Source organism: Lampetra fluviatilis, chromosome 9 (genome assembly GCF_964198595.1).
Source record: "Lampetra fluviatilis chromosome 9, kcLamFluv1.1, whole genome shotgun sequence".
NCBI classification, from domain to species: Eukaryota; Metazoa; Chordata; class Hyperoartia; order Petromyzontiformes; family Petromyzontidae; genus Lampetra; species Lampetra fluviatilis.
The window spans coordinates 7,650,233-7,677,674 of NC_136283.1; the positions used below are offsets into that span (position 1 = coordinate 7,650,233).

Below are 27,442 nucleotides of genomic sequence, written 5' to 3' on the forward strand. Positions count from 1 at the left end.
CCCCCATCTGTTCATCCAGCGGTATAAATTAATTTCAGTTTTCAGTTTCATTTATTTGGTATAGCCCTGTGAGCCATTCAGCTCTTGAATCGGGTGCAACCGGAACAAACAAAAACATGAACAAGAAAACATCTTAAAGTGACTATGTGACTATGTGCAAATAGAAAATCCAAGAAAAGATTGCAAAATATTGCAGAAAAAGTACCGTACACCAATGCTGTGTGCAAAAATCCCAGTGGGATTCAAGTCAAACAACAACAACCACAAGACAACTTAGAATAAGGCCATCAGTCTAACTCCGTACTACAACAAACAAACATGGCCAATACACCAGTCAATTGGAATGTCTGGTCAGCATGGAAGAATAGGCCAAATACCATCTGAAGGGGCTCTCTCTAGAGCTCACTCCATTGGAGGCCCTTCCGCCAGCAGTGATGTGAGAAAGCAATTGTTTGGCTGCACCTTTATCATTATTTCCTAGTCGGTGAATGGATGCACACCGTTATACCCTAGAGCTCACCTTGGGGAGGCCCACAGGTGTGCGCGGTCGCGTGCGGTCCGACTTCATGAGCGCTCGCTGCTCGCTCGACAGCAGGTGGTACTTCATGGCCTCGATGAGGAAGTCCTTACATGTGCTGTTGTTCTTCACCAGACTCTCTTCCTCCACACGCTGCAGGGTGGCAGCACAACCCACAGCACAACCCATTGAAACAGCTGCAGGAGGACAGCGTAAACAAACGCATTGTGCCACAACACTGATAACCCCCACCAACACACCAATACTTTACCTTATTTTCTTGCATGTTATTTCAGGTGTTCCTTGCATGACACCCAACAGACTGTCGCCTGGTTATAAAGATGCTGATGGACTCTTTAACCCTGGGGAAGCCCACTGAGATTCAATATGTTTGGCAAGACGGAGGTGTAAATTAGTATGGAAGGTGATTTGTTGTTTATGTATCGTTTAAGTATGATTATGGATTTGTTGTCCGCTTATAGTATCAGTTATGCACGTACTTTTTTTGTATAACTAAAATATATTGAAGACTGAATCCTCAATCAATTATAATGCAATGTATCATTAAGTAGACTGTAAATTGACAAATAGCGTAACTATTATCATGCTTGTGCCTTCACAAAATGTTGAAATGTTTAATGTACACATGGAATGCGGCAATTTGCTGGATGGGCTTACTTTGGGATAGAAAGTTTCATCATTAATAAAAAGAACCCTATGTAGCTACATGAAAGCTATTCTGTCAAGTCAGTGCCTCCACTCGCGTCAGTCCTATTAATCAGTCAGAGAATTCCGAGACTACATTCCCAAGAAACAATATAAAACCTCCCCTAGCTGCTTTTACAACCCAACTTAAATAAACATAGATCAGAAAGCAAGAAGCTTAGCAAAGCCTTCGCCAACAATAAGACAACGTGCTTATATATTGAGCAAAAGCAAATATATTTAAATCTTGACTTAAAGCTTATATATATTATCAGCAGCTCTCTCGCGATATTTCTCACCTGATGACGATTGCTTGTGTTGCAATTGAAACGTCGTGATATTGTTATTATTTTTATTATATTTTATTATTTGATCCATCTACGTGACTTTACCGAAAGACCCAAAGAATTCAGATATATTTAGTACTGTAAACAATGTGTGCCGATGACCACACCATACCAAATGAGCCCAATCCCATCGGACTTTTAAAGCAAAGCAGCAGTGCTTGGATAGGTGACGACTAGCAACAAAATAGGTGTAGTGGGTAATGTTGGCAGCAGAGGGCAGTGCAGCACAATCTTTTTTGTTTTCTGTACTCCGCCCACCTTCATCAACCAGCACTGACCAGCGTGGTCAAGTAAGGTCAAGTGGCTTTCACTGCTTGCACAACAGTGGGGGAGGCCCTCACCCAGCAGTGGGTTGATAAATGGGATGTATTGCACATGGACTGTGGGCTATGGCATCATACTTGCTGCTAGATTTGATTCTTTATACATGTTATGAAATAAGTCAAATAATATAACCAAAAACAGCAACAAATAGAATGACACGGTTAGTTGCACGCAGTGTGCACCTGCCAGTCCAGAGCAACAGATCTCACACACTACCCAACCTGAATTGAACATATATATATAAAAATCTATTCTTGGTTCTTTCGGTAAAGTCACGTAGAAGGGAAATAATAAAATAATAAACATAAAGTGTAATACAATTATCACGACGTTTCGGCCACAACGCAAGCAGCCGTGACTTTACCGAAAGAACCAATAATATGAATCCCTGCAGTCATGAAAGCTTTAAATCGAAATATATAAAACTGATGTGTTTTTTATTGTCGATTCAATAGCCACAACCTGTAAAAAAATCGACATGATGTTGAAATTCAGCAAATATTTTTTTTTATACTTGAACATTTTTAATACCTATAAAGCATCAAAGTGCAACAAATATCACGCCATATTTTTGTGTCATTGTAATGCTCCCCCTGCCGGACAAGATGCCATTAAGTGGCTCTGCAATGTGTTATATTATTTGGTCCTTTCGGTAAAGTCACGTAGAAAAAAAATGAATAAAAATTAAATAAAAATAATTAATGTAGACTGTAGCCTGGTTCTTAATCGGAGTGAGTGTACTGGTAGTCTATAATGTAGACTGTAGCAATGGTTATTAAGCTGGGCGAGTGTACTGGTCTATACGGTCTACTTATTCTTGGTGAGCATTTCTGTGAAGTCCTGGGGGAGGGGAAATCCCTCGGCATGGAAAACATCGTGGGACAAAGTGGGGATGACCCTACTGAAGCTGCGGTGTCTCAAATATTGGAAGAAGTCATCTCCTGTGAGTGGCTGGCTGAGGTGAAGTACTAAAGGCGATCCAGAGTCTGAGACCAGGAAAGGCACCAGGCAGAGATGATCTCCCAAGCGAAATGCTGAGGGAGGGTGACGTTTGTGCAGACTGCCCTACATGACATCATAACAGTCTGGACCACTGGATGGGTTCTGCAGGATTGGAAGGATGCCTTGGTGGTCCCACTCTTTAAGAAGGGGGACAGCACAGACTGTAACTACAGGGGCATCTCACTCCTCAGTGTGCCGGGAAAGGTCTTGGCAAGGATTATTCAACATCGCCTTGCCAGGCACGCAGAGGAGAGGCTTGCGGAGCCCCAATGCGGTTTCAGGAAAGGGCAGTCCTGCACAGATGCCATATTTTCTGTCTGTCTGCTACAGCAGAGGTGTAAGGAATTACAACAAAACCTACATCTCTGCTTTATTGACCTGGCCAAGGCCTATGATACCATCAGTATGCCTGGGCTCTGGGTTATTCTTCATGCTTTCGGAGTCCCTGACCCTCTGCTCACGATCATTAAGGACCTTCATGATGATGAGCGGGCCCAGGTAAAACTACGTGGCCGGGAGTTGGAGCCATTCCCTGTTCACCTTGGGGTGCGACAGGAATGTCCTCTGGCTCCCACATTATTTAACATCTTTTTCGACCACGTAGTTCGTGAAGCCTTCGATGGCTATACCGGAGGAATTTCCATCTGGTACAGATACAATGGGAGGCTGATCGATGCCCGGGTGCGGTCAAGGGATGACTCCCTATTGGTCAACCACGTAATGTATGCCGATGATCTGGTAATTGCCGCTCACTCAGAGGAGGAGTTGGAGGCGCTGCTGCTGAACCCGGAGAGTGCTACTAAGGGGTGGGGGCCTTACCATCAGCCCCACCAAAACTAGGCACCTGCCTGGGTATTTTGTATCATCGGACACTCCACCCCCACAACTCCCAATTGGTGATGGGGTAGTTGTGGAGAGAGTGGAGTTTCCTATACCTGGGCAGTGTGCTCATGACCGGCTCCGGTTTGACAGCAGAGGTCCCACTCTGAAATCAGTCGAGAGGCATTATCTTTTCATCGGTTGCGAAACACTGTGTGGAAGCTACCTGGTCTGTCGCTCCACATGAAGCTTCAGGTCTTCTCGGCCACGGTCATTCCCTCCCTTCTCTATGCTTGCGAAACGTGGACCCCCCCTAACGGACATCTTTGCCAGTTAGAAACATTTAGGCTGGCCTGCCTACGATCCATCCTGGGATTAACCAGGCTGGATTGTCTGAGGAGCTCACAAATCCTTGAAAGATCTAAACAATGTCCCATCGGTGAGCTCCTCTGGCAGGCAAGGCTGCGTTGGCTGTGTCAGATAGCCCGCATGCCCAGTCACCGCATGCCTAAACAGCTTTTGTTCGGCCGGATAGAGGGGGCTAAACGGGCGCGATGTGGTGCAGGAGGATGTGGAGCTGAATAGACTTGCCGATTACTGGTACCAGCAGTGTCAGGATCGGCCTCTGTGGAGGAGGCTCGTGAAGGATGCTACTGGGCAGTTGGAGGCAGTCGCCCTCCAACAAGAACGGAGGGCTGAGGAGCAACGCTCACAACAACGAGCGGAGCGCTGGGTGGCTAAAGCACAGCAAGTTGGCACAGGTGGTGCATCAGCCAGTCATCTCGGTCATCTCAGTCAGTCAACCCGTAGCACCTGGGTCTGTCCCGTGACCTCCTGTCAGCGGGCGTTCGACACTTCACGTGGCCTCAACGTGCAGAGCCTGGTACAAGCTTCGTGGTGACATCACCACCACTTAGTGGCGAATAGCGGCTGTTATTGTTGTGCCCATAGCATTTTATTGTATTGATAACTGCCACTATTGGTTGACACTCAAAACAATGGAGAGAGTGCCTCCTACTGATCAGCCTGTAATAGTACAGCCAGAATATCTATGCTCAATGGGATCCCGACCGCCAAGTACTGATTGGACCTAAGCCGGGTCAGTGCTTGAAAAGTATGCAACCACGCCTTATGTAGACTAATAGCAGACCAGAACAATTGCTAAAATGTATTTGCAATATTTAAATTAACTGCAAACAAATGCTTAATTGCTGCTGAAATGAGCAACATTGTCTTTGAACTTCCAATGAACAATCAACCTAAATGTTTTGAATATGTATTAGCCCCACGTAACTTTTATGCACAAAACTAGCCCATGAACCGACAGAATACAAATACGAATGAGAGAATATTGAGGGATGCCTGTGTTTGGATACCTATAGTTGTTCTCTTTCCAGTTAAATCAGCAGAGTAATGCAGGTAGATTTGGGACCAGGCTGTTAGGTTGGATATAAACACTGCAGTAGAAAATCTGGAACGTGAGATAGTATAGTGGGAGGGGAGCTCCTACCTCAAACTCATTTGACCAGTTCAGAAATTAGGGGCTAAACATTCCAAAAATATAGTACGCCCTTTGTGTGAAAATTGTGGGTACACACATTTATATATTTACATAAAATACGTTCATTGCTGGTGATCATATTACCATGAAGTGTGCTCCACTGATGTTCAGATACATGCTGCAAAGAATGAGCAGTCATAGAGAAGAGTGAAATTTGAATCCAGAGGATGTTAAAGCCTTCTTGGGTTAGTTGCACTTATTTTTTATATATTATATTATTTTATTATTATATTATGTTTTATTTTTTATTATTTTATTACTTCCCTTCTACGTGAATTTACCGAAAGAACCAAGAAGATAGTTGCACTTAAACTTGCATATTATGTGTTCGCATCACAGATGACTACCGCAACATGGTGAGATATTTGATGTTTGGATTTTACATTGGCAGATAGGGAAGTCAATCAATGGGGGACTTCAGAATTACCCCTATTGCTCTGTAGGTATGTTGACCTTCTTTCACACCGTACATAGAAAACTATGCTATGGCAGGTAAGAGTACAACTAGTCAACTGTAAGAATGAAAAATGAATTTTTCTATTGTAATTTAAAAGCAAGACTCGCTGGGTAATGTAGTCAAATGTGTCTGGATGGTAATCTACCAGTTCTGGAAGTACCGAGCTAGGGAACATTGCTCCTCTGCTGCCAAGATGAGTGCAGTGCTCGTCAACGGCACCAAACCATTTCCTACAAAAAGCCAAATTGAAATTTGGGCCAGCAGCCTGTGTTCATTTAGAAAAGCTGTTTGCAACCATTTCCTCATGAATTCCTTTGGCAGCAACAATAGATTTAAATTGGTTTTAAACTGTTACTGAATCACATGCAGTGGTTCTTATTTTAAGGCTTTCGAAACTAGATCCCCTCGGGTTTTCCATATCTAACAATAAACAGGACTAGTGTAATCAATGTGCACTGATTTATTTCATATAGGAGAAATGAGACAGATATTAAAATATGGACTGCATTTGATTTACTATTCCTGGATTTTAAATCCACTAGTTTAATTAATATTTTTTTAAAATATTTCCTCCACATATCTCTTGCAAAGAAGATATATCTTCATGTTATGTTACCTGGTATAAATGAAGGAAGCTTACATATCGACCTATTTTTTTCCCTATCTCATCACTTATATTTTCAGTTGCTGGAAAACTTTTGCCCGATTGAGTGAAGAGAGTGTATCAGGTAAGGTGTCACAATTTTCATCCTATGCACCCACTAAGGTAAAGGTTAACATTTGAACCAATCATCAGATAGGTGAAATGTGTAATAACCTAATATGCAAGGGAATTATACAGACTGATTCATTTGGAAAGGTGAACCAGAGGAGATGCCATAAATAGAGTTCAGAAGCCCCTGCTCTGCAAATATTGACGTGCTTCCTGGAGAAGAAAAAGTAAACCCATGAAACGTTGTGTTAGAAGTACGGTGAGTCCTCGCTTAATGCGTGTTCACGCAGCACATAGTCACCATAAAGTGGTTCTTCCACCAGGGAACAACTTTTCGCACAACATAGAACGTGCACCGTTATAACACTGTTTCTCAGCGGTTAACAAGGAACTAGTTTCTTGAGTTGCACATCTGAGCGTTAGGATACAGTATGCAGAATGATACAGTAAGGTGGCGGTGTACCCTCAGATATTTGTCCTGCCATCTGACTGTGTGTGTGTGTGCGCGTACATTGTATCTCGACAAACTTTAGCATTACATTATTTATGGGGAAATTGTTTTCGCTTGACGCGGCACTTTTCAGGAACCCATCTTCGGCGTTAAACGAGGACGTACTGTATAGGAAATTGAAAAATAACACCAATGCTTTCAAGATGAAAATAAGCAAAAATTAGAAACAACCAGTGGGCAGGATTATTAAAACTTATTAAGAATTGTGTATGAAGATACTATGACCTGGCCAAATTATTGTAAAATATTTTTTAACAAAGTACTTATTTCTATTCCAGGATATATTCCTTTGTGCAATCATAGGAGGTTTGTGATATTGTTTGTCACCATCTACAAAATAGGCTCCGGGAATTGAGTTTTCTACCATTAGATAGGAAGCTGAATAATGTATTACACTCCAAGATTAGTGTTTTTTTACCATGGCCAATACCTATGTAGGTCAGCATTCAGTTTTAAAATGCATAGGAGCCAATGACCCATTTATAAATTAGAAGACACTTTTAGCAACACCCAAGACTGTCAGGCATTGCCAGTCAATTGAAGATTGTGCCAGAATTTAACTTTTGGATTGGTCTGAAAACAGCTTTGTACTCTATATCTTTATAACCTTGCTTTTATACCAAGCTGACAATCGTATATTAAAATCGTTTCTTCACAAAAGCCAAGATAATGAGTGCTGGAGATATGCTTACCCACCGGGCTGACACAGATACATGCAAATTAAGTTGGGAAAGTTTCTCGAAACACTTATTTGTGTACATACCGAGTTGCAAGGATGCCGACTATCCTATTAAGTGTGAGAAAGATACAGCGCTACCGCAAGAGAACACAAACCCAATTTTTACGGCTCAAACGTAACGACAAGGCACAGGAATAATGGGGCTTACCTCCACCAGGTACTCGCGAGAGAGCAGAGGCAAACGCACATTCTCCAGGAGGCTAGCCATCAGCTCCTGTCGCTTCTCGCGGTCGTGGTTCACCCATGCCAGTACCGCTTCAAACACCTGCAGAAAAAGTCACGTCACCCACAGCTGCCTCTCCAAACCAATGTCAGGCACCAGCATCATCATAAGCTCCTAACGCAACAACCACTGATATCCCTTTCCAACAGATCTCACCTGAACAACCTCTATCACAATCAGCAATATAATAATATATCTCCAGAAAACGGGCTCTTTATCAGGAGGGTTCTCGACTGGAATGATTGGTGAATTCATTTCAAAGGAGTACTTTAGAGGTGGGTGGGAGTAAATCTAAATATCCATAAAAATACCATGCATTTGAGAAAACAACACTCAAAGGTCAAAAGCAGAATGACAAACCCATCTGCTGTACTGCTATCTCCTGGTCAACTTGCAGCCAACATACAGGGTAGTGTCAGAATTATATGTGATCCACCAACCCTTGCCTCTGAGCACTGGATTAATGATGGGAGACACCAAAACACATTCCTGCGGAGGGAGCTGGTAGGAACGTTGAGTTGCTCGGTCAATGGCCAGGGTCAACGGCGGCGTGGTGTATTCCGCAAATATGCCCGACTGTGAGGGCGGGCACAAGCCGGCGTGAGTAGGTTAAACGTTGAGTTTTATAAGGGCACCACGGGATGACCAGCCCCTCCCCACCCAGCCCCACCCCTCCCACCCCCCACCCAGCCCCACCCTCCCCACCCAACCCCTCCCAACCCTCCCCACCCAGCCCCTTCACACCCTCCCCACCCAGCCCCTCCCCACCCTCCCTTCCCCACCCAGCCCCTCCCTCCCCACCCAGCCCCTCCCTGCACGAAGGACGAACACTATAATCCCTTGTGGGCTGGTGTAACCAGAGGTTCCTACCGGTAACATTCTAGAAATATAAACAATACCCACTCCTACCAAAAAACCCAGATATTATATGTAAATTTTTTATAACAGCTACAGTCGTACCTTTTCCTCTGAAGGGACCATCAGTCTGTCGCTGGCGATGAGGTCACAGACCTGCTCCACCGATAGTGAGAGGAACTCCTCTGCCTGCACCACGTCAGAGAAGTGCTGTTCTGTGGACACGCAAAGCGGGGTGAATGTTAGCAGCTCACATACCCAGAATACACATTGTCAGTGGCTCAATATACTGGTAGTGTGTTAACAACGTGTGCTGGTGTTTACATGGGTGGTGACATGGCCCAGCAGTTGTGCGTTCATCTCTTGTTCGAGAGGTTAGCGGTTTGAATCCGGCAAGATGCCCAGGTTAAGATTGCAGGTTTATTAACTCTAACAGATTCAGTCTGCTTCATAGTAGACGCTAAAGATCCTGCAATGGAATTTTAAAAGAGTGGGCCATTTGTGTATCGGCACCAAGGCCCAATTTGAATATTGACATTCCGAATACTGAATTGGGATTACACATGGCAACACAATGTAATAGTACGGTTTGGAGATGAGGTTAAGCTTTTGACAAAGTACAAGACTCAAGACTGGCTGTTTGTTATAATATAATTCCTCACACATAGAGAAGGCTTTAGTTTTGCTGATCAGATTTGCATTAGCTCCATATAACAGTGAAGATCCCTGCCACGTTCAAAGCACACCACCTGGTCTACTAAAGCTGAACGTTCATCACACATCAAGGCTTTTTCTGGGTTGCTCTACTGCTGGGAAACATGCTTCTGTACGAGTGCATAGCCTAGTGTTCTTAGGTCTTAATGTGCACAGCACACAGCAGGTGGGATACCAATGCAGACACACCCAGCAGGCCCACTGGCAGTTGACACATATAGCAGGCATGTCACTTTTAGGCATGGCTATTTTAAACTTACAAAGCCATCAACTTATTAAGTCTTTTAAAAAAATCCACCTTTTCAAAGAGTAAACTTATGATGAATACTTGTAATACTCACAGGGAGGTTTAAGACAGCCTTGTTCCTCCCTCCACCAAAACCCATGACTACACTTTTTAGCAGAGGGCAATGTACAGTTTTGGTTGCCTGTGGCTGAACTTGAATCTCTACATGTGATGGCACTGTGATTGAACCAACATACACCAGTGTTCATAAGAGTTTTTTTGGGTTAGATCGCATAAATATATAAATGTGTCATTCAACCCACCACCACCAAAAACAGCCAACTAGTAAGGGTTGTCATGTAAACAGAACATGCCAATTCGTCACTAGTACAGCACATCGTTGTTTTGGACAGCCAAGCGACAACATTTACAATCTGAGTACGACGTTTCGCCAGTAATTAAAACTAGATCTTGACTTAAAGCATTCATGACTGCAGGAATTCATATTCTTTGGGTCTTTCGGTTAAGCCACGTAAATAAAAATATCACTACGTTTCGATCGCAACACAAGCAATCGTCATCAGGTGAAAAAAATCTAGCGGGAGAGCTAAGAGCTGCTGAAGCAGGATGTTATATAGGTTTGAGATGGGTGTAGCCCAAGGGTAAGTGGGCGGGGTTAGAGATGAAATTTGCGTGTAAATGTAAGATCAGAGAGCTGATATACCTCCACGACTATGAAGCTGTGGAGGTGGCCATTGTATTGTGAGAGATTAGCATGTCACTGTTAGAAAATCACCACAACGGTGACTGTGTTAATGAGACATTTAGCCTGTTAATGTAAGATTAGCATGTCAATGTAAGAAAACCGGACGCCACCGCCACATTGAGGAAAACAAAGCTGTGGAGGTGGCCATTGTATTGTAAGAGATTAGCATGTCAATGTAAGAGAACCACCGCAAATACAGTTGTATTTGAGAGTATTTAATATTTCTTTGGTGTTCTTTTAGTCTCGTGCTGATCATTCGTCCTGTTTGCCCAACATAGCATTTGCCACAAGTGCAATTACTCCGGTACACATCTTCTGTTGATAGCGTCAGTAATATATCTTTTGTACCAGATATTCAAGTCTGTATTTTATGGACCATGCCAAATTTGAACCGGATGTTTTGTTTTTCCAAACATCTGGCTAGTTTATCAGTTACTCCCACAATGTACGGTATTTTTAATAGTTTTAATTACTTGGGCAGTTTCAATGCTCGTGTTATTTGATTTGGTCTTGACATTCAATGCCCTGTTGATTATTGTATCATTGTAACCGTTTAATGTTTAATTTCACTTCTCAGACTATCACCATCTGACACTTTGTTAGCCCAATGAATGAGCGTCTTGATAAGAGCAGATTTCTGTGCGGTGTGTGTTGTATACTAAACCCTTCTTCCAAACTTGATATTTTTATATATTATCTTTTTACTTGATATATAATGAATGAAAACACCCCAAAGCGCAGCAAACTGCAAAACACCAGGGGTTGTTAAGTAATGAACTGGAGGGAGCAAAGATACCCAAAAAGGCCAAGGAATTAAATTATTAAATAAGTGGGTCAGCTCAAGGCTGTGTGCACAGGGGAGGGAGCTGATTTAAACAACCCTGCACGTCTGAACGTGAGGGGGCCTTTGACCTGAAATTAAGAATAACACTCCCAGAGCAGAAGGTTGGGTGGCCACAGTGAGACGAATAAGAGTGTGGTATATCTCTCAAGGATGCAGACTCAGCAACAACAAGGCTGCGGGGGTCACCAGAAGTTCGCGTTCGCCTAGTTAAGCAAAAAGCTCAATTATTCTGTATTGCTATTAAAGTAACGTTAAAGTCGGAATTTAACAACAGGGTAGGCTAAAGTTATTGATATTCACACCCACTCCAATTAAACCAGGCCACAAGTTACGCCTACTGAACCATCACCATCATTAAGTCAATATGAAATGTTATTTCCATACTTTAATACTTTTTATACAACTCGACCCGAAGCATATGACAATCAGAACCTTCCTAAGTCAAAATTGAATCGCACCCAGACAGGAGCGAATAGTCGATATAAGGTTGAAGAGGGAAGGAAATTAAGAGCACGGCGAACTGCAAACGTAAGCAAAAAGCCGGGAACGACACCAACCCAGCGACCCACCAGCCCAGCAACAGCGAGTCGGGCTTCGACAGGCCATAAAAGTAGAAATAATAACTCCCGGGGTCAGGGGACATCAGAAGAAGCAGGCAGACAAAAACCAGAACTGACTCCAAGGTTCAACCGCCCTCACCTACAAGGAGTGACGGAAATTAATGAGGCCTTGAGTTAACGGCGTCAGCTGGACAGCAACAACAACGGCGAGCAGAGACAGGGTGAGGCAAAGACTGCGGGGCTATGAAATGCAACTTCATGTCAGTAAAGCCCTGATAAACAAGTTAAGTTAAAGACATCACAATACATAATATCGTACATAACATCAATGTTAACGCTATTCACCGTAAACTATATTCCGCTTATATAACCATGCAGACACCAAGGAATACGAATTCCTAGGATCAAGAAACTTACCCCTTAACCTAAGATATCGGAAATAAATTAATAATAATAAGCCTATGCATGAAAAGACAAAAGTAAAACTTATGAAAAGCCAGGATAACGGGATGAATCACCACCAGGTCGAATATAAAATACATAATAAAAGAGCGATGTTAAACCCAGGGTCGGAGAGAAAGGGAGATCCCGGCCGTCTTTGTATCCCCGCAGCGCGGGATAAGAGTGTGTATACGCTCGGGGAGGCACCTCCACTTGGGTCAAGCACCACGATGGGAAACGGCAGACCTTAGGTTACATACAGAATCATAACTGTGAAATGGTAAGGGACAAATGTTAACTTAAAACTTTTTAACCATTTCTTTGTGCATCGGTGAGGGTCGGAGGGAGTGTTGCCCTCCCTCCAGGTCGTGCAACACGGACAGAGACGCCTGTGAGACGATTTGTAACGTCTGTGTTTTGGTTCATGAAGAAGGCCAGACAAGAGATAATATCGCACCCAGACAGAGAGACGACTGTGAGGCAATTTGTAACATCTGATTGTTTGCTCGTGGATTTTATGGAGGGAGTATGACAACGGAATATACCGTGGGTGATGCACACAAGGACATACGGACGTACGGACACACACATGGACACACCTACCTACGGACAGATCCTGACACAGCAAAAATCGAAAGAAACCCCGCCTTGTGGGCAGGACCCAAAGGGATTTTTCGGCATAAAAAGAAAGGACCCTGAGCATTGGAAAGCAGTTCGACCGGGAGGGTCGACTCAGGAGCGAGCTGCGACCAGCGGGTCGGCTCGACTCATCTTCAGCTCGACCGGGAGGGTCGACTCAGGAGCGAGCTGCGACCAGCGGGTCGGCTCGACTCTTCAGCTCGTCTGGGACTCAGCCGAGTTCGATCGGCTCACCGAAGCCGGCTCTCGGGGCTCGACTCAAGCGGCTCCCCATCTCCTCTGCAGGCGGGCAAGACCCGCTTGACAGCTCAACTCGGCCTGCGTGGGTCAACCTCTGCCGCGTCGGAGGTCTCTGCAGCTGACGGTCGCGGTTTGGCGACGAGGCTTCGTGCTCACCCTTGGTCGACGACCCAACACTGCACGCTGCGAGCGAGCTGTGGGCGCCACCTACCGACCGGGTTCCGAACTACGACAGCGTATCAACAGGCATCCACCAGTTCACCACGGTGACAGGGGAGCGACTGATACGTATGACGCGCACCGCCCCCTCACCACACGACCACCAGGCGTCTGTTTGACATAAAGAACCGACTCCGAACACTGACTATTCAAGACAACTCTTACCACTCAAAAACACTCGAACCCATAAGCCATCCGTGGCTGTGAAGGCATCACAACGAGACCGAGTGATGGCCATCCGTCGTTTATAAGAGTGTTCGTAATTTTTATCTTTAATATTTAGTGGGCTGTACTCTTAATCGCATAAATTCCCAACAGATCCATCAATACGAATTGATTCTTGGCACCTCCTTCCGCCGAGCCACGCTCACGTGGGGAGTGGTGGCCCACCAGATCCTTATCAGGTGATCTGGTCCCCAATTAGTAAACTTGGTATAAGATAACGATCTTCGGGAAAGGAGCACCGTCGCAGGCCCTTACTCCGAGCCATTCTGTTGTCAGATAACCTGCCGATGTATCTGTTGAGATTGGTGCCTTTAAGAATAATAACTGTTTTTGATTGTGTTTTTTTTATCGCCGTATAATCTTTCAAGTATCTTTCAGTCATAATCGCTGCACGTACTCGCATCCTCTACAGAATATTAAACTGTCCCGTGACCCAAGGTGCTAACAACGTGATAAGGGTTGCATATGATCAATAAGGAGTGCGGTACTGCGTGAACAATATTGAGTAATCATTCATTAACGTTAAGGTTTTTCTTAGCATAGTATTTGCATATTTTCACGACTCTCTCTCTCACTAACAACCATCGCGTTATGCGGGATCCATGTGCCGTTGTCAAAGTGAAATCAGACAATCGTTGATGATACTGTATTGATGCCGTGTTGACGTTCCGGGATTGAGAGTTCGCATACTATATCATAGTTGAGGTTGAATTAGTAATAAATTGATTAATACAGAAGTGGTTGTGTGATTCGTTCCTGAAATCTATGCATAAGATCTGCTTCTGCGTTGAGATCTGAACTTGGTGACCTTAATAAACACACTAATACATACTCAGTAAATGTTAAAGCGATAACGGGGTGAACCGGGGACCTAAAATATAAGCGAGAATGAGACGAACCTAGACAACGATGCCGAGTTAATCTAAGTTAATCTTGCATACTTACACCACACCTGCATAACTGCATACGATTAATTGCCTTATTCCGATCGATAACCCACCCTCGTCACCGAGGCGGGGTCTGGTTATCATAACGACTTGCATTATCATAATTACACCCACTCGCATAATTACTACGATTACCTCTCGAATTGGCATAATTAAATGTGCATAATTACATAAATTAACATATTTCCGGATAATTACACATTTGGCCAAATTTCATTTGATTATTATTATTTTCACTGAATATTCATAACCCACATATACAACATAATAATTTCACCCACGCACGCATACAACATAACAAATTTTGATAACCAACATATACAACAGGTGATAGTGTGACTCTGTATTCAGATAGGCATTAGTGTGCATTTTCTCTCGGTAAACGCTGTGTGTTATTTTACCATTACGTCCCCGTCCGAGCAGAATACAGAATACACCAGTGTTACAGTTGATGCATCTTACAAAGAATAATAACTGTAGACTTAATCGTGTCTTTACACGTTGTCTAAACAGGTTGTTTTATTGGTATGTGCAGTGACTACAAATGAGCTAAGACTTCTCAACAAAGCAGTGCACATGAGCACATGCTTAGGTGAATGTTTTAAGTAAAATTCCCACCTACATTTTCACCCCATTTTTTATCAACCCATTAATAGTAAGCCTGCACAGTATTGTTCAATAGAGAATTAATCATGTGCACTACAATAATAAATGCTGAAATAACTGCACCCACCTATAATGTACAACTGCAGAATGCCCATTAAAAAAAGACAATTCATATAAGGTTCACTATGCTTGCTAATGGGACACAGCAAAAAAACATTTGGATGAATGTGCACATTTGTTCTCAGTCAGCTTTCAAAAATACGAGATTATATGTTTTTGAAATGGCTTGGGACTGTTAATAGGGCTACGCTGAAGGAGTGCAAGGGTGTGAGAAATCGGCTCTTCCTTCGGAAAGTAATTCCTATATCCTAGGCAAAGAAGAGTGTAAAATCATGGCAGTCAAAGTGAGAGGCAGAGATATAGAAATAAAGACTTGTTTCTGGATCAGCCAACATGGTAACACTCTACTGTCATGCACAAAGCATAAATAATGAAACAGACCAATTAACAATGTTCATATTTGGAGGTAACAGCCACCAACGTCATTAGACCTTCACCTTCACAAAGAACATAAGTGTTGCTTTTTTGAAATGTAGCTCAGACTGATGCCCTCCTTATTCAGCACAAAGAAATCTAGCATCACCAATCAATTCGGGAAAAAAACCATATGGTAAGTGGCATCGCAAACGTTGGCAATGATGCCAATGTATAACTGTTATAGGATCTTGCTGTACTTTTGAAAATAGTCTGTATGTCATGACAATTCATTATTAATTTCCATAAACTCAAAAATGTCCTTCTGGCAATCCAGAAAAAAAATCCACAAACTTCACTAAGATCTCACAGAAAAGTGTGTTTCAAGCTAGCATGAGACATTTACCTTCTGTTAATTTAACTTTATTCATCTGGGGTGCCTCCTCACCTATATGGCACAATGTATACAACATTCCCAATTATTTTAGATTACAATATTCAACCCAGTTTATAATTAAAAACATATGAAGCACCTAAAATGATTGGCAGAGCTGATTCTCTGATGGTAACGGCTGAAATTACACATTCCTTCCATGGAATCAGCCTCTATTTAACGAACCCACCTGCTGTCTTTCTACCATATGGTGCTCACCAGGTGGTGGCCGTTTCACTGGTCCTGGTGGGGACGATGAGCCGAGTCATCTGGACTGTGATTTGAACTCATAGCCATTTACAGGTGTTCTTTGATTTACGAAAGGGATACATGGTTAAAAATAAACCACGTAGAACGACATTGGTAAATCGGAATTACTTTTCCCCTTAATTTAATACTAAAAAATGGTTATGTTTTTCAGACAGTCATTCGAACTCTAATCCAAAACTAAAAATATACACCTATATCACTTTTAAAAATACAAAAATCATTATAATAATGACATAATTATTAACACAATTTAATCCTAATTCATTTAAAACATAGATAACCTTTTCAGGGGAACTCACCAAAAGATCTGCATGTTGGAATGACTGGAAAGGTGATGTGGAGGCATTGCTGTTGCACTGTTGGGATATCGTGGCACTGTTGGGATATCGTAACACTGTCGCGGATGGATGACGCAGCCTCCCGGGTGGTTCTTGTTTGACCTCACGTTCAAGTGGAAATTAGTTTTTGCTAATTGAAAGGTGTCCATAATTTGTCAATTAGGTCTACGAGAAATTTCGTAAACTGAATGTTCGTAAATCGAGGGATAGCTTTACGTGGAAGCCTGCTTCTCTCATCCAAGCTGAGCCATCCAGACTGTTTTATTCACTGTATTTATCACACGCACACATGCGCCCATGTAAACACAGTCAATACAGGCGCGCACCTTTACTTCATGAAATTCATGGAGAAAGTTAAAAGGCAACGGACCGGCATAGGTGTTGGCGTGCTGCAGGAGGTCAGAGCAGGCGTGTATGTCGGCGAATGTCCGGATGCCCAGGCAGTTGGACGGGTGCAGCTGTGACTGCAGAAATTCACAGCAGGCATCCCGGACCTCCGGCAGCTGGAGTAAGCTCGCTGCAGGCAGCAAAATCTGAAGAGGGCAAAGTGACAGCATTTGGTGAAAAATGATAAATCACCCTGATCGTCATCCAAATGCTGGGTGATGCCCTTACACAAGTTTGGTTTACAGATACCCAACTCTTCAGCTTGGCACAAAAGGCATCTGGCCTGAACAAGCAATCAAAAGCAATGATTAAAAAGTGCTTGCAAGGAGGTATACACATTCGGCCACTGACATAACACGTCATTTTGCACAGAAATGGGCAAAGGGAACACATTTTGTAATTGTTCATGCGGCACAAACTGGGAGTAGGGAATATTTTTTTTATTAAGAAAAATTAATAGGAGCAAGAGGGATGGATTCGAGCCATCCCAGCTTAGATATAAACTTAATTAATCAAATTTTCATCGTGGAAAAGCTATACTTCACAATACGAGTGGAAGAATGATGTTTTACTGAGAATTCATATTTTTCATTGACCAGTGCGCTTAGTTACAAGTAACTGAAAATTATACTTTTTGATCTTCGATCAGATGGATACTCATTATTTGCATGTTAAAATACAGTTAGCGTAATATTTAGGACTTTAAACAAGTTAAAATCCTCAAATGTATCTTTGCGGAAAAAACGTTTTTCATGAAAGCCCCACTGTCAAAAAATTGTCATAAATAAAATCCACCAACCAAAGCTTCAGTGATACCAAAATGCAAGCTCAGTGGCTACAGGTGACGCCCTTGGTCCTCACCTGCACATTGTCTTCGGTCACCTGGATCTCCGCTGTGTACACGTAGTCAATGAGCAGGGCAAGTGCTCGGCCATCCACTTCTTTGATCTCCACTTTCTGCGCCTTGCTCTCCGCCATCTCGCCTGTACATCAAGCATCGCTTGTTACAGGTCCTCAGCAGCGCTAATAAGTGCTTCTAAAACATGTTATGTTGTTGTCCTTAGATGTGACAATGAAAGCGTGACCCAGATATCCTCTGTGACTGGAATGTCTGCTCATTAGTAGGCGACGTTAAAATAGGTCACCTTATTTATACACAGAAATTATAGCCCAAATAAAATGTTATTTCGACTTGTAACTATATATGGCGATTATTCAGAGGTAAAATCCACAGGTGATATGTCCATGTACCCGGCATAGGCAAAATCCAAATGGCCTGCCAGTTCTAATTAACATCTTCAGAGCTAAATTTAAAATAATCCCAATTGCAGAGACATGGATAGTGCCTAAGACATATATTACTTCAATGGCAAATGCCATACATTGCACTGAAACTATTTACTTTATTTAAAATAACGCCTACTTATTCAGTCCAGTACAGCATGATTTAGTTTATTCAAGTCTCTGCCAAAACTCTAATAATTACTTCAAGTGGATTTAATATTTTCCATTCTATATGCAGTTTGATGTGGGACTTTCATGCTTCTGTAGTATTTTTGTAGTATTTCATTTACAGTTGGTAACCGTTACCCAAAACAATTTAATCTATGCACTTGTATCACACCTGTGTGCTTGGAACAGTTAAGTAAAAATTATTTTGAAATGTGTTATACAAACTATATGGGTTGATTTGAAGCTTTCGTGACTGCAGGAATTAATATTATTTGGTTCTTTTGGTAAAGTCACGTGGATAGAAAAAAAATAACCCAAGAGTATAAACTATATGGGCTTTCACTCGGCAACAAAATACTCGTGAGATTACAACACTGCAACGGTCACTGAAGAGATAAACTAGTCAAAGCACCGGATCAACCATCCAAACTGGCCTATGTGGAACGACTGTGTTAAATGCAGCAAATGTAATGTATTGAATGTGGCATATCAACTGACCATTGATGCTAAATTGTGAAGGTGGATTCCCAGCATCCTCTTACTTGTGAACATGGCATGAAAGTAAGGACTGCATGAGGCCAGTGCCAGCTTGTGAGCAGCCACTTCTGTCCCATCAGCTACGAGGACGACATCGCATAGCACACCTTGCCTGTGCGACAAGTAGCAAGCCCATAGACATAAAACATGGAAATATACAATTTACAGGCATGCAAGTGAGGTACTAATGTATGGTATAACTTCTCCGATTCAATTTGTTGTAGGGATGGAATCCTATTTTGGTGAATATGCACAAATTATTCCTTTCCATATAGTGCACACAAACACAGATAACAGGCTGAATTTGCAACCACTTTTGCGTCATTCGTCTTATCCTTGCAAAGCCGTAAATAATTAACACGGGAATTATAGGACTTTGTGCGGATTGATTTGGGAGCATGAATAAATGAGTTTTTCACTGATTGGCATAACTTAAACTGCATTCACATAAACAAAGTATGTTCTTTTGGCATTAACAAATATATCCAAAGAGCATATCTTGCCTCCTCAAGCTGTTCATGATCTTGAAGGCCTTCCTCATGTGCGAGTTGCTTTGGTACATGGGCCAGCACGAATTCAGGCCCGTGCTGTTGCGTTCGTGCTCCGTCATGTCATCCTCAGTCTCCCCCAGCGAGCCGCGATCCATGGACATGATGCCCGGCGCCCGGGTCAAGGGGACATCCACGTCCATGAGGCTCCACGAGGATTGCTCAACGCATGGGTCGCGGCACCACGCAGCTCAGAGCCAACTCTATTTTCCCCACATGGATTATCTTAAAGAGGTTGTGGATAAACACAGCTTAGTCTTGGTAATGCCAAATGAAAAATATGAGGGGATGTCTAATTTTTTATCTTCTTAGTATAATACAGCTATTTAAGAATGCGGTATTTATTTTATCCTTTGAATACAGTCAAGTAGAGTTTTTGTTCTGCTTTTATTCTGAAACAGTTGCGTGCAATGAAACAATACTTTTCTTACATAAGTACTCTAATGCCTACTATCTGCTGTGCATGAGACGATCTCCAAGTGGCATTACGAGTCTTCACCTGTTCCCCCACTTTGAGTTCATGGTCATATCCTAAAAGAAATGGAACACGACAAACACAAGTCACACATTACTGCTCACCAACTCAGACCAGCCCTTTCTATGTAGTATTTCCAAAATACATGATCTGGTTTAGACTGGAGAAATTGGTATATATAGGGAAGACATGTTTTGATTCAATACAAGCCAACTTCAGACTTGTTTCAACATTCAGGGTCTGATCAAGAGTCAGCTTACTTCAACCAATGCTGGTAAAGTACTCAGTTTATAGGCAAGGTCCCTTTCTATAAGAAAACAGTCCTAGTTCGACGCAAAATGATATAATACATAACACAAAATAACCATTAAGCATCATTGAGAAATTTAACATTAGATCTTAGCTGCATGGCTGTTAAATAATTTTGACGTGAAACATACCACTACTGCACACTGCTCTTCACTTTGATCCTTACTGGACACATACGTTTGCAGAACATAATGTGCTGTGGTAAAGCTCTGAAGCATCACTGAGTGGCTGGGAAATCAAACACATAACGTCATGCAAAATGGCTCTGTGGCACGTGTTTAACAACTAGCCTCATAAGGTTTAAAAAAAAACACCAAAATAGATTATTACAAAATCATGGAAAGTTGTAAAGTATACAAAAGAGTAAATTTTATTGACCATACTTGTCCTGTAAACCAGTAATTTCCAAGCTTTCTGAGCAAGTGGATCACTGCCAGCCACCATGCGGGGGAAAAAACGTGTTTTGTGAAACAAAAACCACATCTGCAACGGTTCTGTAGCCCACTTCTCATGGCATTGCGTCACCTTTGGACTACAGACCACAAAGTTGGGAACCACTGCACTAAACAATGCAATCTATCAAACATGACGATTCGTGATCATTTTGAAATTAAATACACCAGTTCCAGAAATATAATACAAACCAAAGCCAACTGTCATCCATAAACTGAAACATTACAAATTAACAGTTTTTGCTTGCCAATAGGGCATCATGTCCAGTTAAGAGTAATCTGTCACTAAGTATTACTAGATGTGGAACGCTCCAAATTTGGCCGTAAAGTTAGCACAGATTGATTTACTACTACATTGTCACAAGCTCTCTCAAAATCCATACATATTCACACTGCAGTGTATTTCTAATTTTACAGGCCTGCATACAACGGGACAAACGTTGTATTCAAGCCAGTGACCCCCTGTATCCAGAGCCAAGTGCTTCTGGGAACCTCGTGGCCAACGTAGTTATCAAGTGATTGTTCTGAACTCCAGACAATGTACATTTTAAACGAGTTATCCACCACATCAAGTCACAGAACTTCTCCACGAATGCAAACACTGCACTTCTAGGGCAGTACAACCAACGCAATTGACATTGCCCCAGGAGGGACCTGTGCATGCGAGGCGTGTGCCGAGTTTATTTTTTTCTCCTGTTCAACGATTTAGCTTCGCGTGAACTTCACATCACTTTACTGTTGACATTTTGCGATGGAAAATCAGGGGTAATTACTCCGCCGCGTCAGCAAAGTTATTATCAGGTTTTGCCACGTTTAAACTTTACAAAATGAAGGCGAGCTCGTTCACTTTCATGCGCACACAATGGAGTCGACTATTTACCACGTTTACCAGGTTTATTGTTTTACAACATAACCTGTGCTTAGGTTACCCTTAAGACGCCATCTGTTGCGCGAAGAAATGCACTTAAAATTTACTAGATTCGTACAAATAAAAGTACAATAAAGGTTCTGCTTTATGTACGCAAAATGATTTAGTTAATCAATTTCTGCAGTTGACCGAAATATTTATTTCCAACTCAAGTTTTTTTTTTATTTTAAAAGTGCACAAACACTTTTTACAATCACCCCCACAAACATCCAAATCTGTCGCCAAACTTTGATCCCTCATCACCTTAACTCTCTCCATGCCGAAGTAATTCTATACCTGCTGTTGTATGAGATCACTCAACTGTCCACTGCTGCATGGTAACTGTGCCATTGTTATTAAACTGTTAGAATATTCTCAATTCATTAGTCCCTGTCCAATGTTGGACGTGTTTTATTACCTGTTAGATGTCACTTTCTATCCACTACTGGATTGGATCACTTTATACCCACTTCTGTATCATTCTCCACACAATTCAATATTCTTCAAGGTATTATTTACCTGCTGCTGGGCAACATCATGTTCTATCCACCGCTGTAAAGCACCATTCTCTATACACTGCCATACCACTGACTTACTCCGCACCCACAACTATCAAATAAGCAATAGCGATGCTGGATAAAGTTTCTCTACCCCACTTCAAGTCTGTACATGCACAATTCTTTCAGCGGAGAACATCAATATTCGAATACCGTTCTCTATCCACTACAGTGAAAGTAAAATTAGAAACACTGGTGAATAAGTAGCATTATACCCACTACTGGATAAGTAAAGTTCACTACCTGATGCAGTACTTTTACAGGATAAATATCAACACAAACACTAATAATAAAGAGTTTAAGAGTCGGCGGAAAGCCTGAGACATCACAATATTGGTATTACATAATCAGAAATACTTTGTAGAGTACTGTATTACGATTCTCTACCATTGTTGGACGGTTCAATATTATTGCCGAACAATGAATGCAAGCACCATTCCTTAGCCACTGCTGGATGCCATACGTGGTTGTACCACTGTGCTCACTTCTGCCTATGGAGCATTTCGTAAAGTTGGGCGACAGGGCCAATCCAAATCCACTGCTAGCTTCGACAGGCCAATGGGTCGAATGACAACACAAATCTCGATTTGCAGGCTGGCTGGAGAGGCCAGGCCAGGCCCTGGTTATCCCAGAAAACCTCACTCCAGCCATTCCTGTCACTGCTGTTTCACGGCGAATGACAGCGACATTCTCTGTCCGCTGCTGGCTGGAGAGGGCCAGGCCACCCCAGAAAACCTCACTCCAGCCATTCCTGTCACTGCTGTTTCACGGCGAAAAACAGCGACATGCCCTGTCCACTGCTGGCTGGAGAGGGCCAGGCCAGGCCAAACCCAGAAAACCTCACTCCAGCCATTCCTGTCACTGCTGTTTCAATGCGAATGACACTGACATGCCCTGTCCCCTGCTAGCTGGAGAGGCCAGGCCACCCCAGAAAACTTCACTCCAGCCATTCCTGTCACTGTTGTTTCACGGCGAATGACAATGACATTCTCTGTCCCCTGCTGGCTGAAGAGGCCAGGCCAGGGCAGAAAACCTCACTCCAGCCATTCCTGTCACTGCTGTTTCACAGCGAATAACAGCGACATTCTCTGTCCCCTGCTGGCTGGAGAGGGCCAGGCCACTCCAGAAAACCTCACTCCTGCCATTCCTGTCACTGCTGTTTCACGGCGAATGACAGCGACATGCTCTGTCCCCTGCTAGCTGGAGAGCCCAGGCCACCCCAGAAAACCTCACTCCAGCCATTCCTGTCACTGTTGTTTCACGGCGAATGTCAGCGACATGCCCTGTCCACTGCTGGCTGGAGACGCCAGGCCAGGCCACCCCAGAAAACCTCACTCCAGCCATTCCTGTCACTGCTGTTTCACGGCGAATGACAGCGACATGCTCTGTCCCCTGCTAGCTGGAGAGGCCAGGCCACTCCAGAAAACCTCACTCCAGTCATTCCTGTCACTGTTGTTTCACGGCGAATGTCAGCGACATGCCCTGTCCACTGCTGGCTGGAGACGCCAGGCCAGGCCACCCCAGAAAACCTCACTCCAGCCATTCCTGTCACTGCTGTTTCACAGCGAAAAACAGCGACATGCCCTGTCCACTGCTGGCTGGAGAGGGCCAGGCCATCGGCCCAACACCTCCACGAAAAACCCCGCGGCGCGCATCTCGGCAAACCGCGCTCGCGTTTTGGCCGCTCGACCACCGAGGGCCTCGTCTCGTCTCACGTGGAGGAGGAGAAGAAGAAGATGAAGAGGAGGAGGAGACCCCCACCCCCCCCCGGAACATGCGTCGGCCCAGAGAGAGAGAGAGAATGAACGTAGAGCTCACTTTGGTGTCGTTGCCTTCCCTCACCTCCACCCCACACCGCCACCGCCGTCGCTGGCCGGACTTATTAAACATTGAGCAGAGAGGGGCGCTGTGGCTGGGCTCACCACCACCGCGACGACTCCCAGTGGCTGCTGCCGCTGTTGCTGAGTTCTCCGGACGGCCATCTTACCAAGGGACAAACGCGCCAGTCGTCATCGTCTTCGTCTTCTTTATACGGCCGCTGATGTAGAATGGAGAACGACAGCTGCAAGGTGACAATTTGCAGGTGGTCGGCATCAGGAGCAGCGGCAGTGGTTATCGCTGCTACTACGACGGCGACGGAGCCGGCATTGACAGCACACGGGCGAGGAGACCGGTCCAGTTGCATTTCTAAAACGAAGTCGTTCCCCTACAATCATGGCGCCCAGAGTTTAACGGAGGGTTGTCGATTTAAATAAGACGTCGCTGAAGCGGTCATCTTAGCAAGGGGCCGAGTTTATATCTCTCACTCTCTTAGGTTCTTTCGGTAAAGTCACGTAGGTAAAACAAATATATCTCTCTCCCCCACCCCGGTGGTCTATTCGATTTTACTTTCGATATTTCGCAAGACGCGTTGTACTAAATATGTTTTTTTTAAAGCGAGGTTTATTTAAAACAGAAATTAATACGCGAAGGGAAAATAATGTTAGGGGGTTAAGGGCCGTCCATAAATGACGTCACGCGATTTTTGACGATTTTTGACCCCCCCCCTTCGTCAAAAGCGTCACAAAAAGTCAGACCCCCCCCCTCAAATATGACGTCACAAAGCTCTGCCCCCCCCCCCCCAAATATGTATAAAACATGCTTCAAATCGCTTTAAACTATTGTCATTTTTCTTCTTGGTTCTTTCGGTAAAGTCACGTAGAAGGGAAATAATAAAATAATAAAAATAAAATAATAAAAATTTCATCAAATGTCATTGTAGTGCGTATTTAATGTGGCGCTGCACTCTGATGTTGTTGGAGAAAATATTTATTAAAAAGTATATTCAATTAAGTAGAACGTGTTGTCTATATTTATTTAAAGTTGCGCATTTTAATGTGACGTCACATTTATCCCCCCCCCTCGTCACAAATGTCTGACCCCCCCCCCCAGGTGCGTGACGTCATTTATGGACGGCCCCTTAACTAATTGGGAAGTATATTCTTGGTTCTTTCGGTAAAGTAACGTAGAAGGGAAATAATAAAATAAAATAAATATTACAAAAATCTTGCTGTGGATTTCACACCTGATGATGATTGCTTGTGTTGCAGTCGAAACGTCGTGAGAATTTTTATTGTTTTATATTTTTATTTTATTTTTATTTCCCTTCTACGTGACTTTACCGAAAGAACCAAGAATATGAATCCCTGAAGTCACGAAAGCTTTAAATCAAAATTTAATTGGGAAGTCACAAGACATCTGGACCACCCTGAACATTGAGTGTAAATGCCCCCCCCCTTACCAACATGGCAACTAAGTTGCCCTGGCTACCACTAACAACTTAGCAAGGGACAACCTCCAGTCTACTTTATATTTTATCCATCTTTGACTTCATTCGAGGTTTTGGTTCCTGATAAATGTTAATTAGAACTGTGAAAATGTGAAATTTGGATCGTTAATGGTAACTAATTAAAGTGTTGGTTGTGTTTTTCTTATAAGGAATCGCAGTGCTATCACAGACTACTTTGGAACATATAAAATTACGTTTCAATATCTGACATCTGTCTGTTATGAGGCAGTATATATTTTAAATGGATCTACAGTAGTGTGTTTCTATAATTTGTATTTCAATGTTACAGGAGTGGCTCTTGCTGGGCCTAACCCGACCGTGACGTCAGGAGGAGCTTCCCCGTGTATTGAGGAAAACAATACATGGCAAGAGACGTTTCGGGCAATGGACCTTTCTTCTTCTTGGTTCTTTCGGTAAAGTCACGTAGAAGGAAAAAAAAAGTAAATTAGTTTATTTTTATATATTTTTTTATATTTGTATTTTTATTTCTTTTTATTTTTTTTTTATTATGTTTTATTTTTTTTATTTTATTATTTCCCTTCTACGTGACTTTACCGAAAGAACCAAGAAGATGAATCCCTGCAGTCACGAAAGCTTTAAATCTAAATGGTCCTTTCGTCGTCGTCACTAAGGCCAGAAGAGGCGTCATCCCCGCGTACTGAACGCGCGTCTCCCTGTACGAATATGGCAGTGCGGTTACCACGGCGACCGCTGCTTGAGTCCCCTTGGCAACCGTATTCCTCGCGCCCATTGGGCAAAACCGTCGCGCTCAAGCCAATCGCAGTCGTGAACTCCGCGTTGTGTCACGCGGATCAACCAATCGCGTCGGTGGTGGTTGGGTGGGGGGGGACAATTCAATTCTGAGGCACGCAGCGAGCACGTGACCCACGTGGCTTTTGAGCGTCGACTGAAATGTAACGACGGATTCTAGATTTGAAGCTTTCGTGACTGCAAGGATTCATAATTCACACTCTTAGGTTTTTTCGGTAAAGTCACGTAGGTAAAAAAGAATAATAAACAAAATAATAATAAATGTAAATAAATCAATTGATTTATTTTCATTTATTATTTTTCTAATAAAAAACCTAAGAGTATGTAACAACGGAGTTAACATTACATCTGGTACCGTATTACCCCTTAATTACAGAATTAAGTTAAGATCGAGTACATGGTTATAATTAATCGTAGTATTATTTAAAATAGGGGTATTCTCCCTCCCTTGCCCCCCAAAAAAGCAGTTTCCTGAAGACCGTGTTGTGTTGCGATCGAAACGTCGTAGTTATTTTTTGTTTTTTTCTTTGAACATATCTACGTGACTTTACTGAAAGACCCAATAATATTAATTCCTGCAGTCACGAAAGCTTGAAGTCAAGACTGTATTGCGTGTTAAGTTATTGGCGAAGTGATGAAATACAAATACAATTCTGAAAAACGCTGGGCTCTCAAAGTATTTAAGTAATCGATTAATCTACCGATTATCGATTTAATCTCTCAAGACTGATCAAATAACAATAAATACGTATTTAGCCTTATTTACACATGGCGTGTTGCATTATCTATGATCATGATATTATCCGGCCCCTTACCCAACCCACCCCCCTCTCCCTCCACATAATCGGATAATCGAGTTGAGTGGACGGCCTTTCCAGGAGGTAAAGTGTTGACATTGGGGTTATGGATGTTAGATTAAAGGCAGTGTTTATTTGAAATGTGGGACATTTAAACACTGCTATTGTTAAAGGAATGTACAACTTGAGTAACCAGCTGTCATGGTCT

At 42.9% G+C, this 27,442-nt stretch overlaps 1 protein-coding gene across 6 annotated transcripts in view; it reads right to left on the reverse strand.

Moving 5' to 3' along the window:
- The window catches only part of LOC144934179 (kelch-like protein 2), a 41,315-nt gene extending 17,094 nt beyond the window's left edge, over positions 1 to 24,221 (reverse strand). For 2 of the 6 annotated variants that reach the window (XM_078859733.1, XM_078859728.1), the window contains exons 1-8: positions 24,157 to 24,221; positions 19,594 to 20,169; positions 19,096 to 19,202; positions 17,963 to 18,084; positions 17,085 to 17,247; positions 8,878 to 8,987; positions 7,843 to 7,959; positions 521 to 670 (exon numbers count right to left, since the gene is read on the reverse strand). In XM_078859733.1, the coding sequence (XP_078715859.1) occupies positions 521 to 670; positions 7,843 to 7,959; positions 8,878 to 8,987; positions 17,085 to 17,247; positions 17,963 to 18,084; positions 19,096 to 19,202; positions 19,594 to 19,781 (957 nt within the window). In that variant the 5' untranslated portion in view covers positions 19,782 to 20,169; positions 24,157 to 24,221. Of the gene's footprint in view, positions 1 to 520; positions 671 to 7,842; positions 7,960 to 8,877; positions 8,988 to 17,084; positions 17,248 to 17,962; positions 18,089 to 19,051; positions 19,203 to 19,593; positions 20,170 to 24,053; positions 24,125 to 24,156 lie in introns of those variants that run through there. The other 4 variants (XM_078859732.1, XM_078859731.1, XM_078859734.1 and 1 more) reach the window with 4 other exon arrangements.
- Positions 24,222 to 27,442: the final 3,221 nt, after the last annotated feature.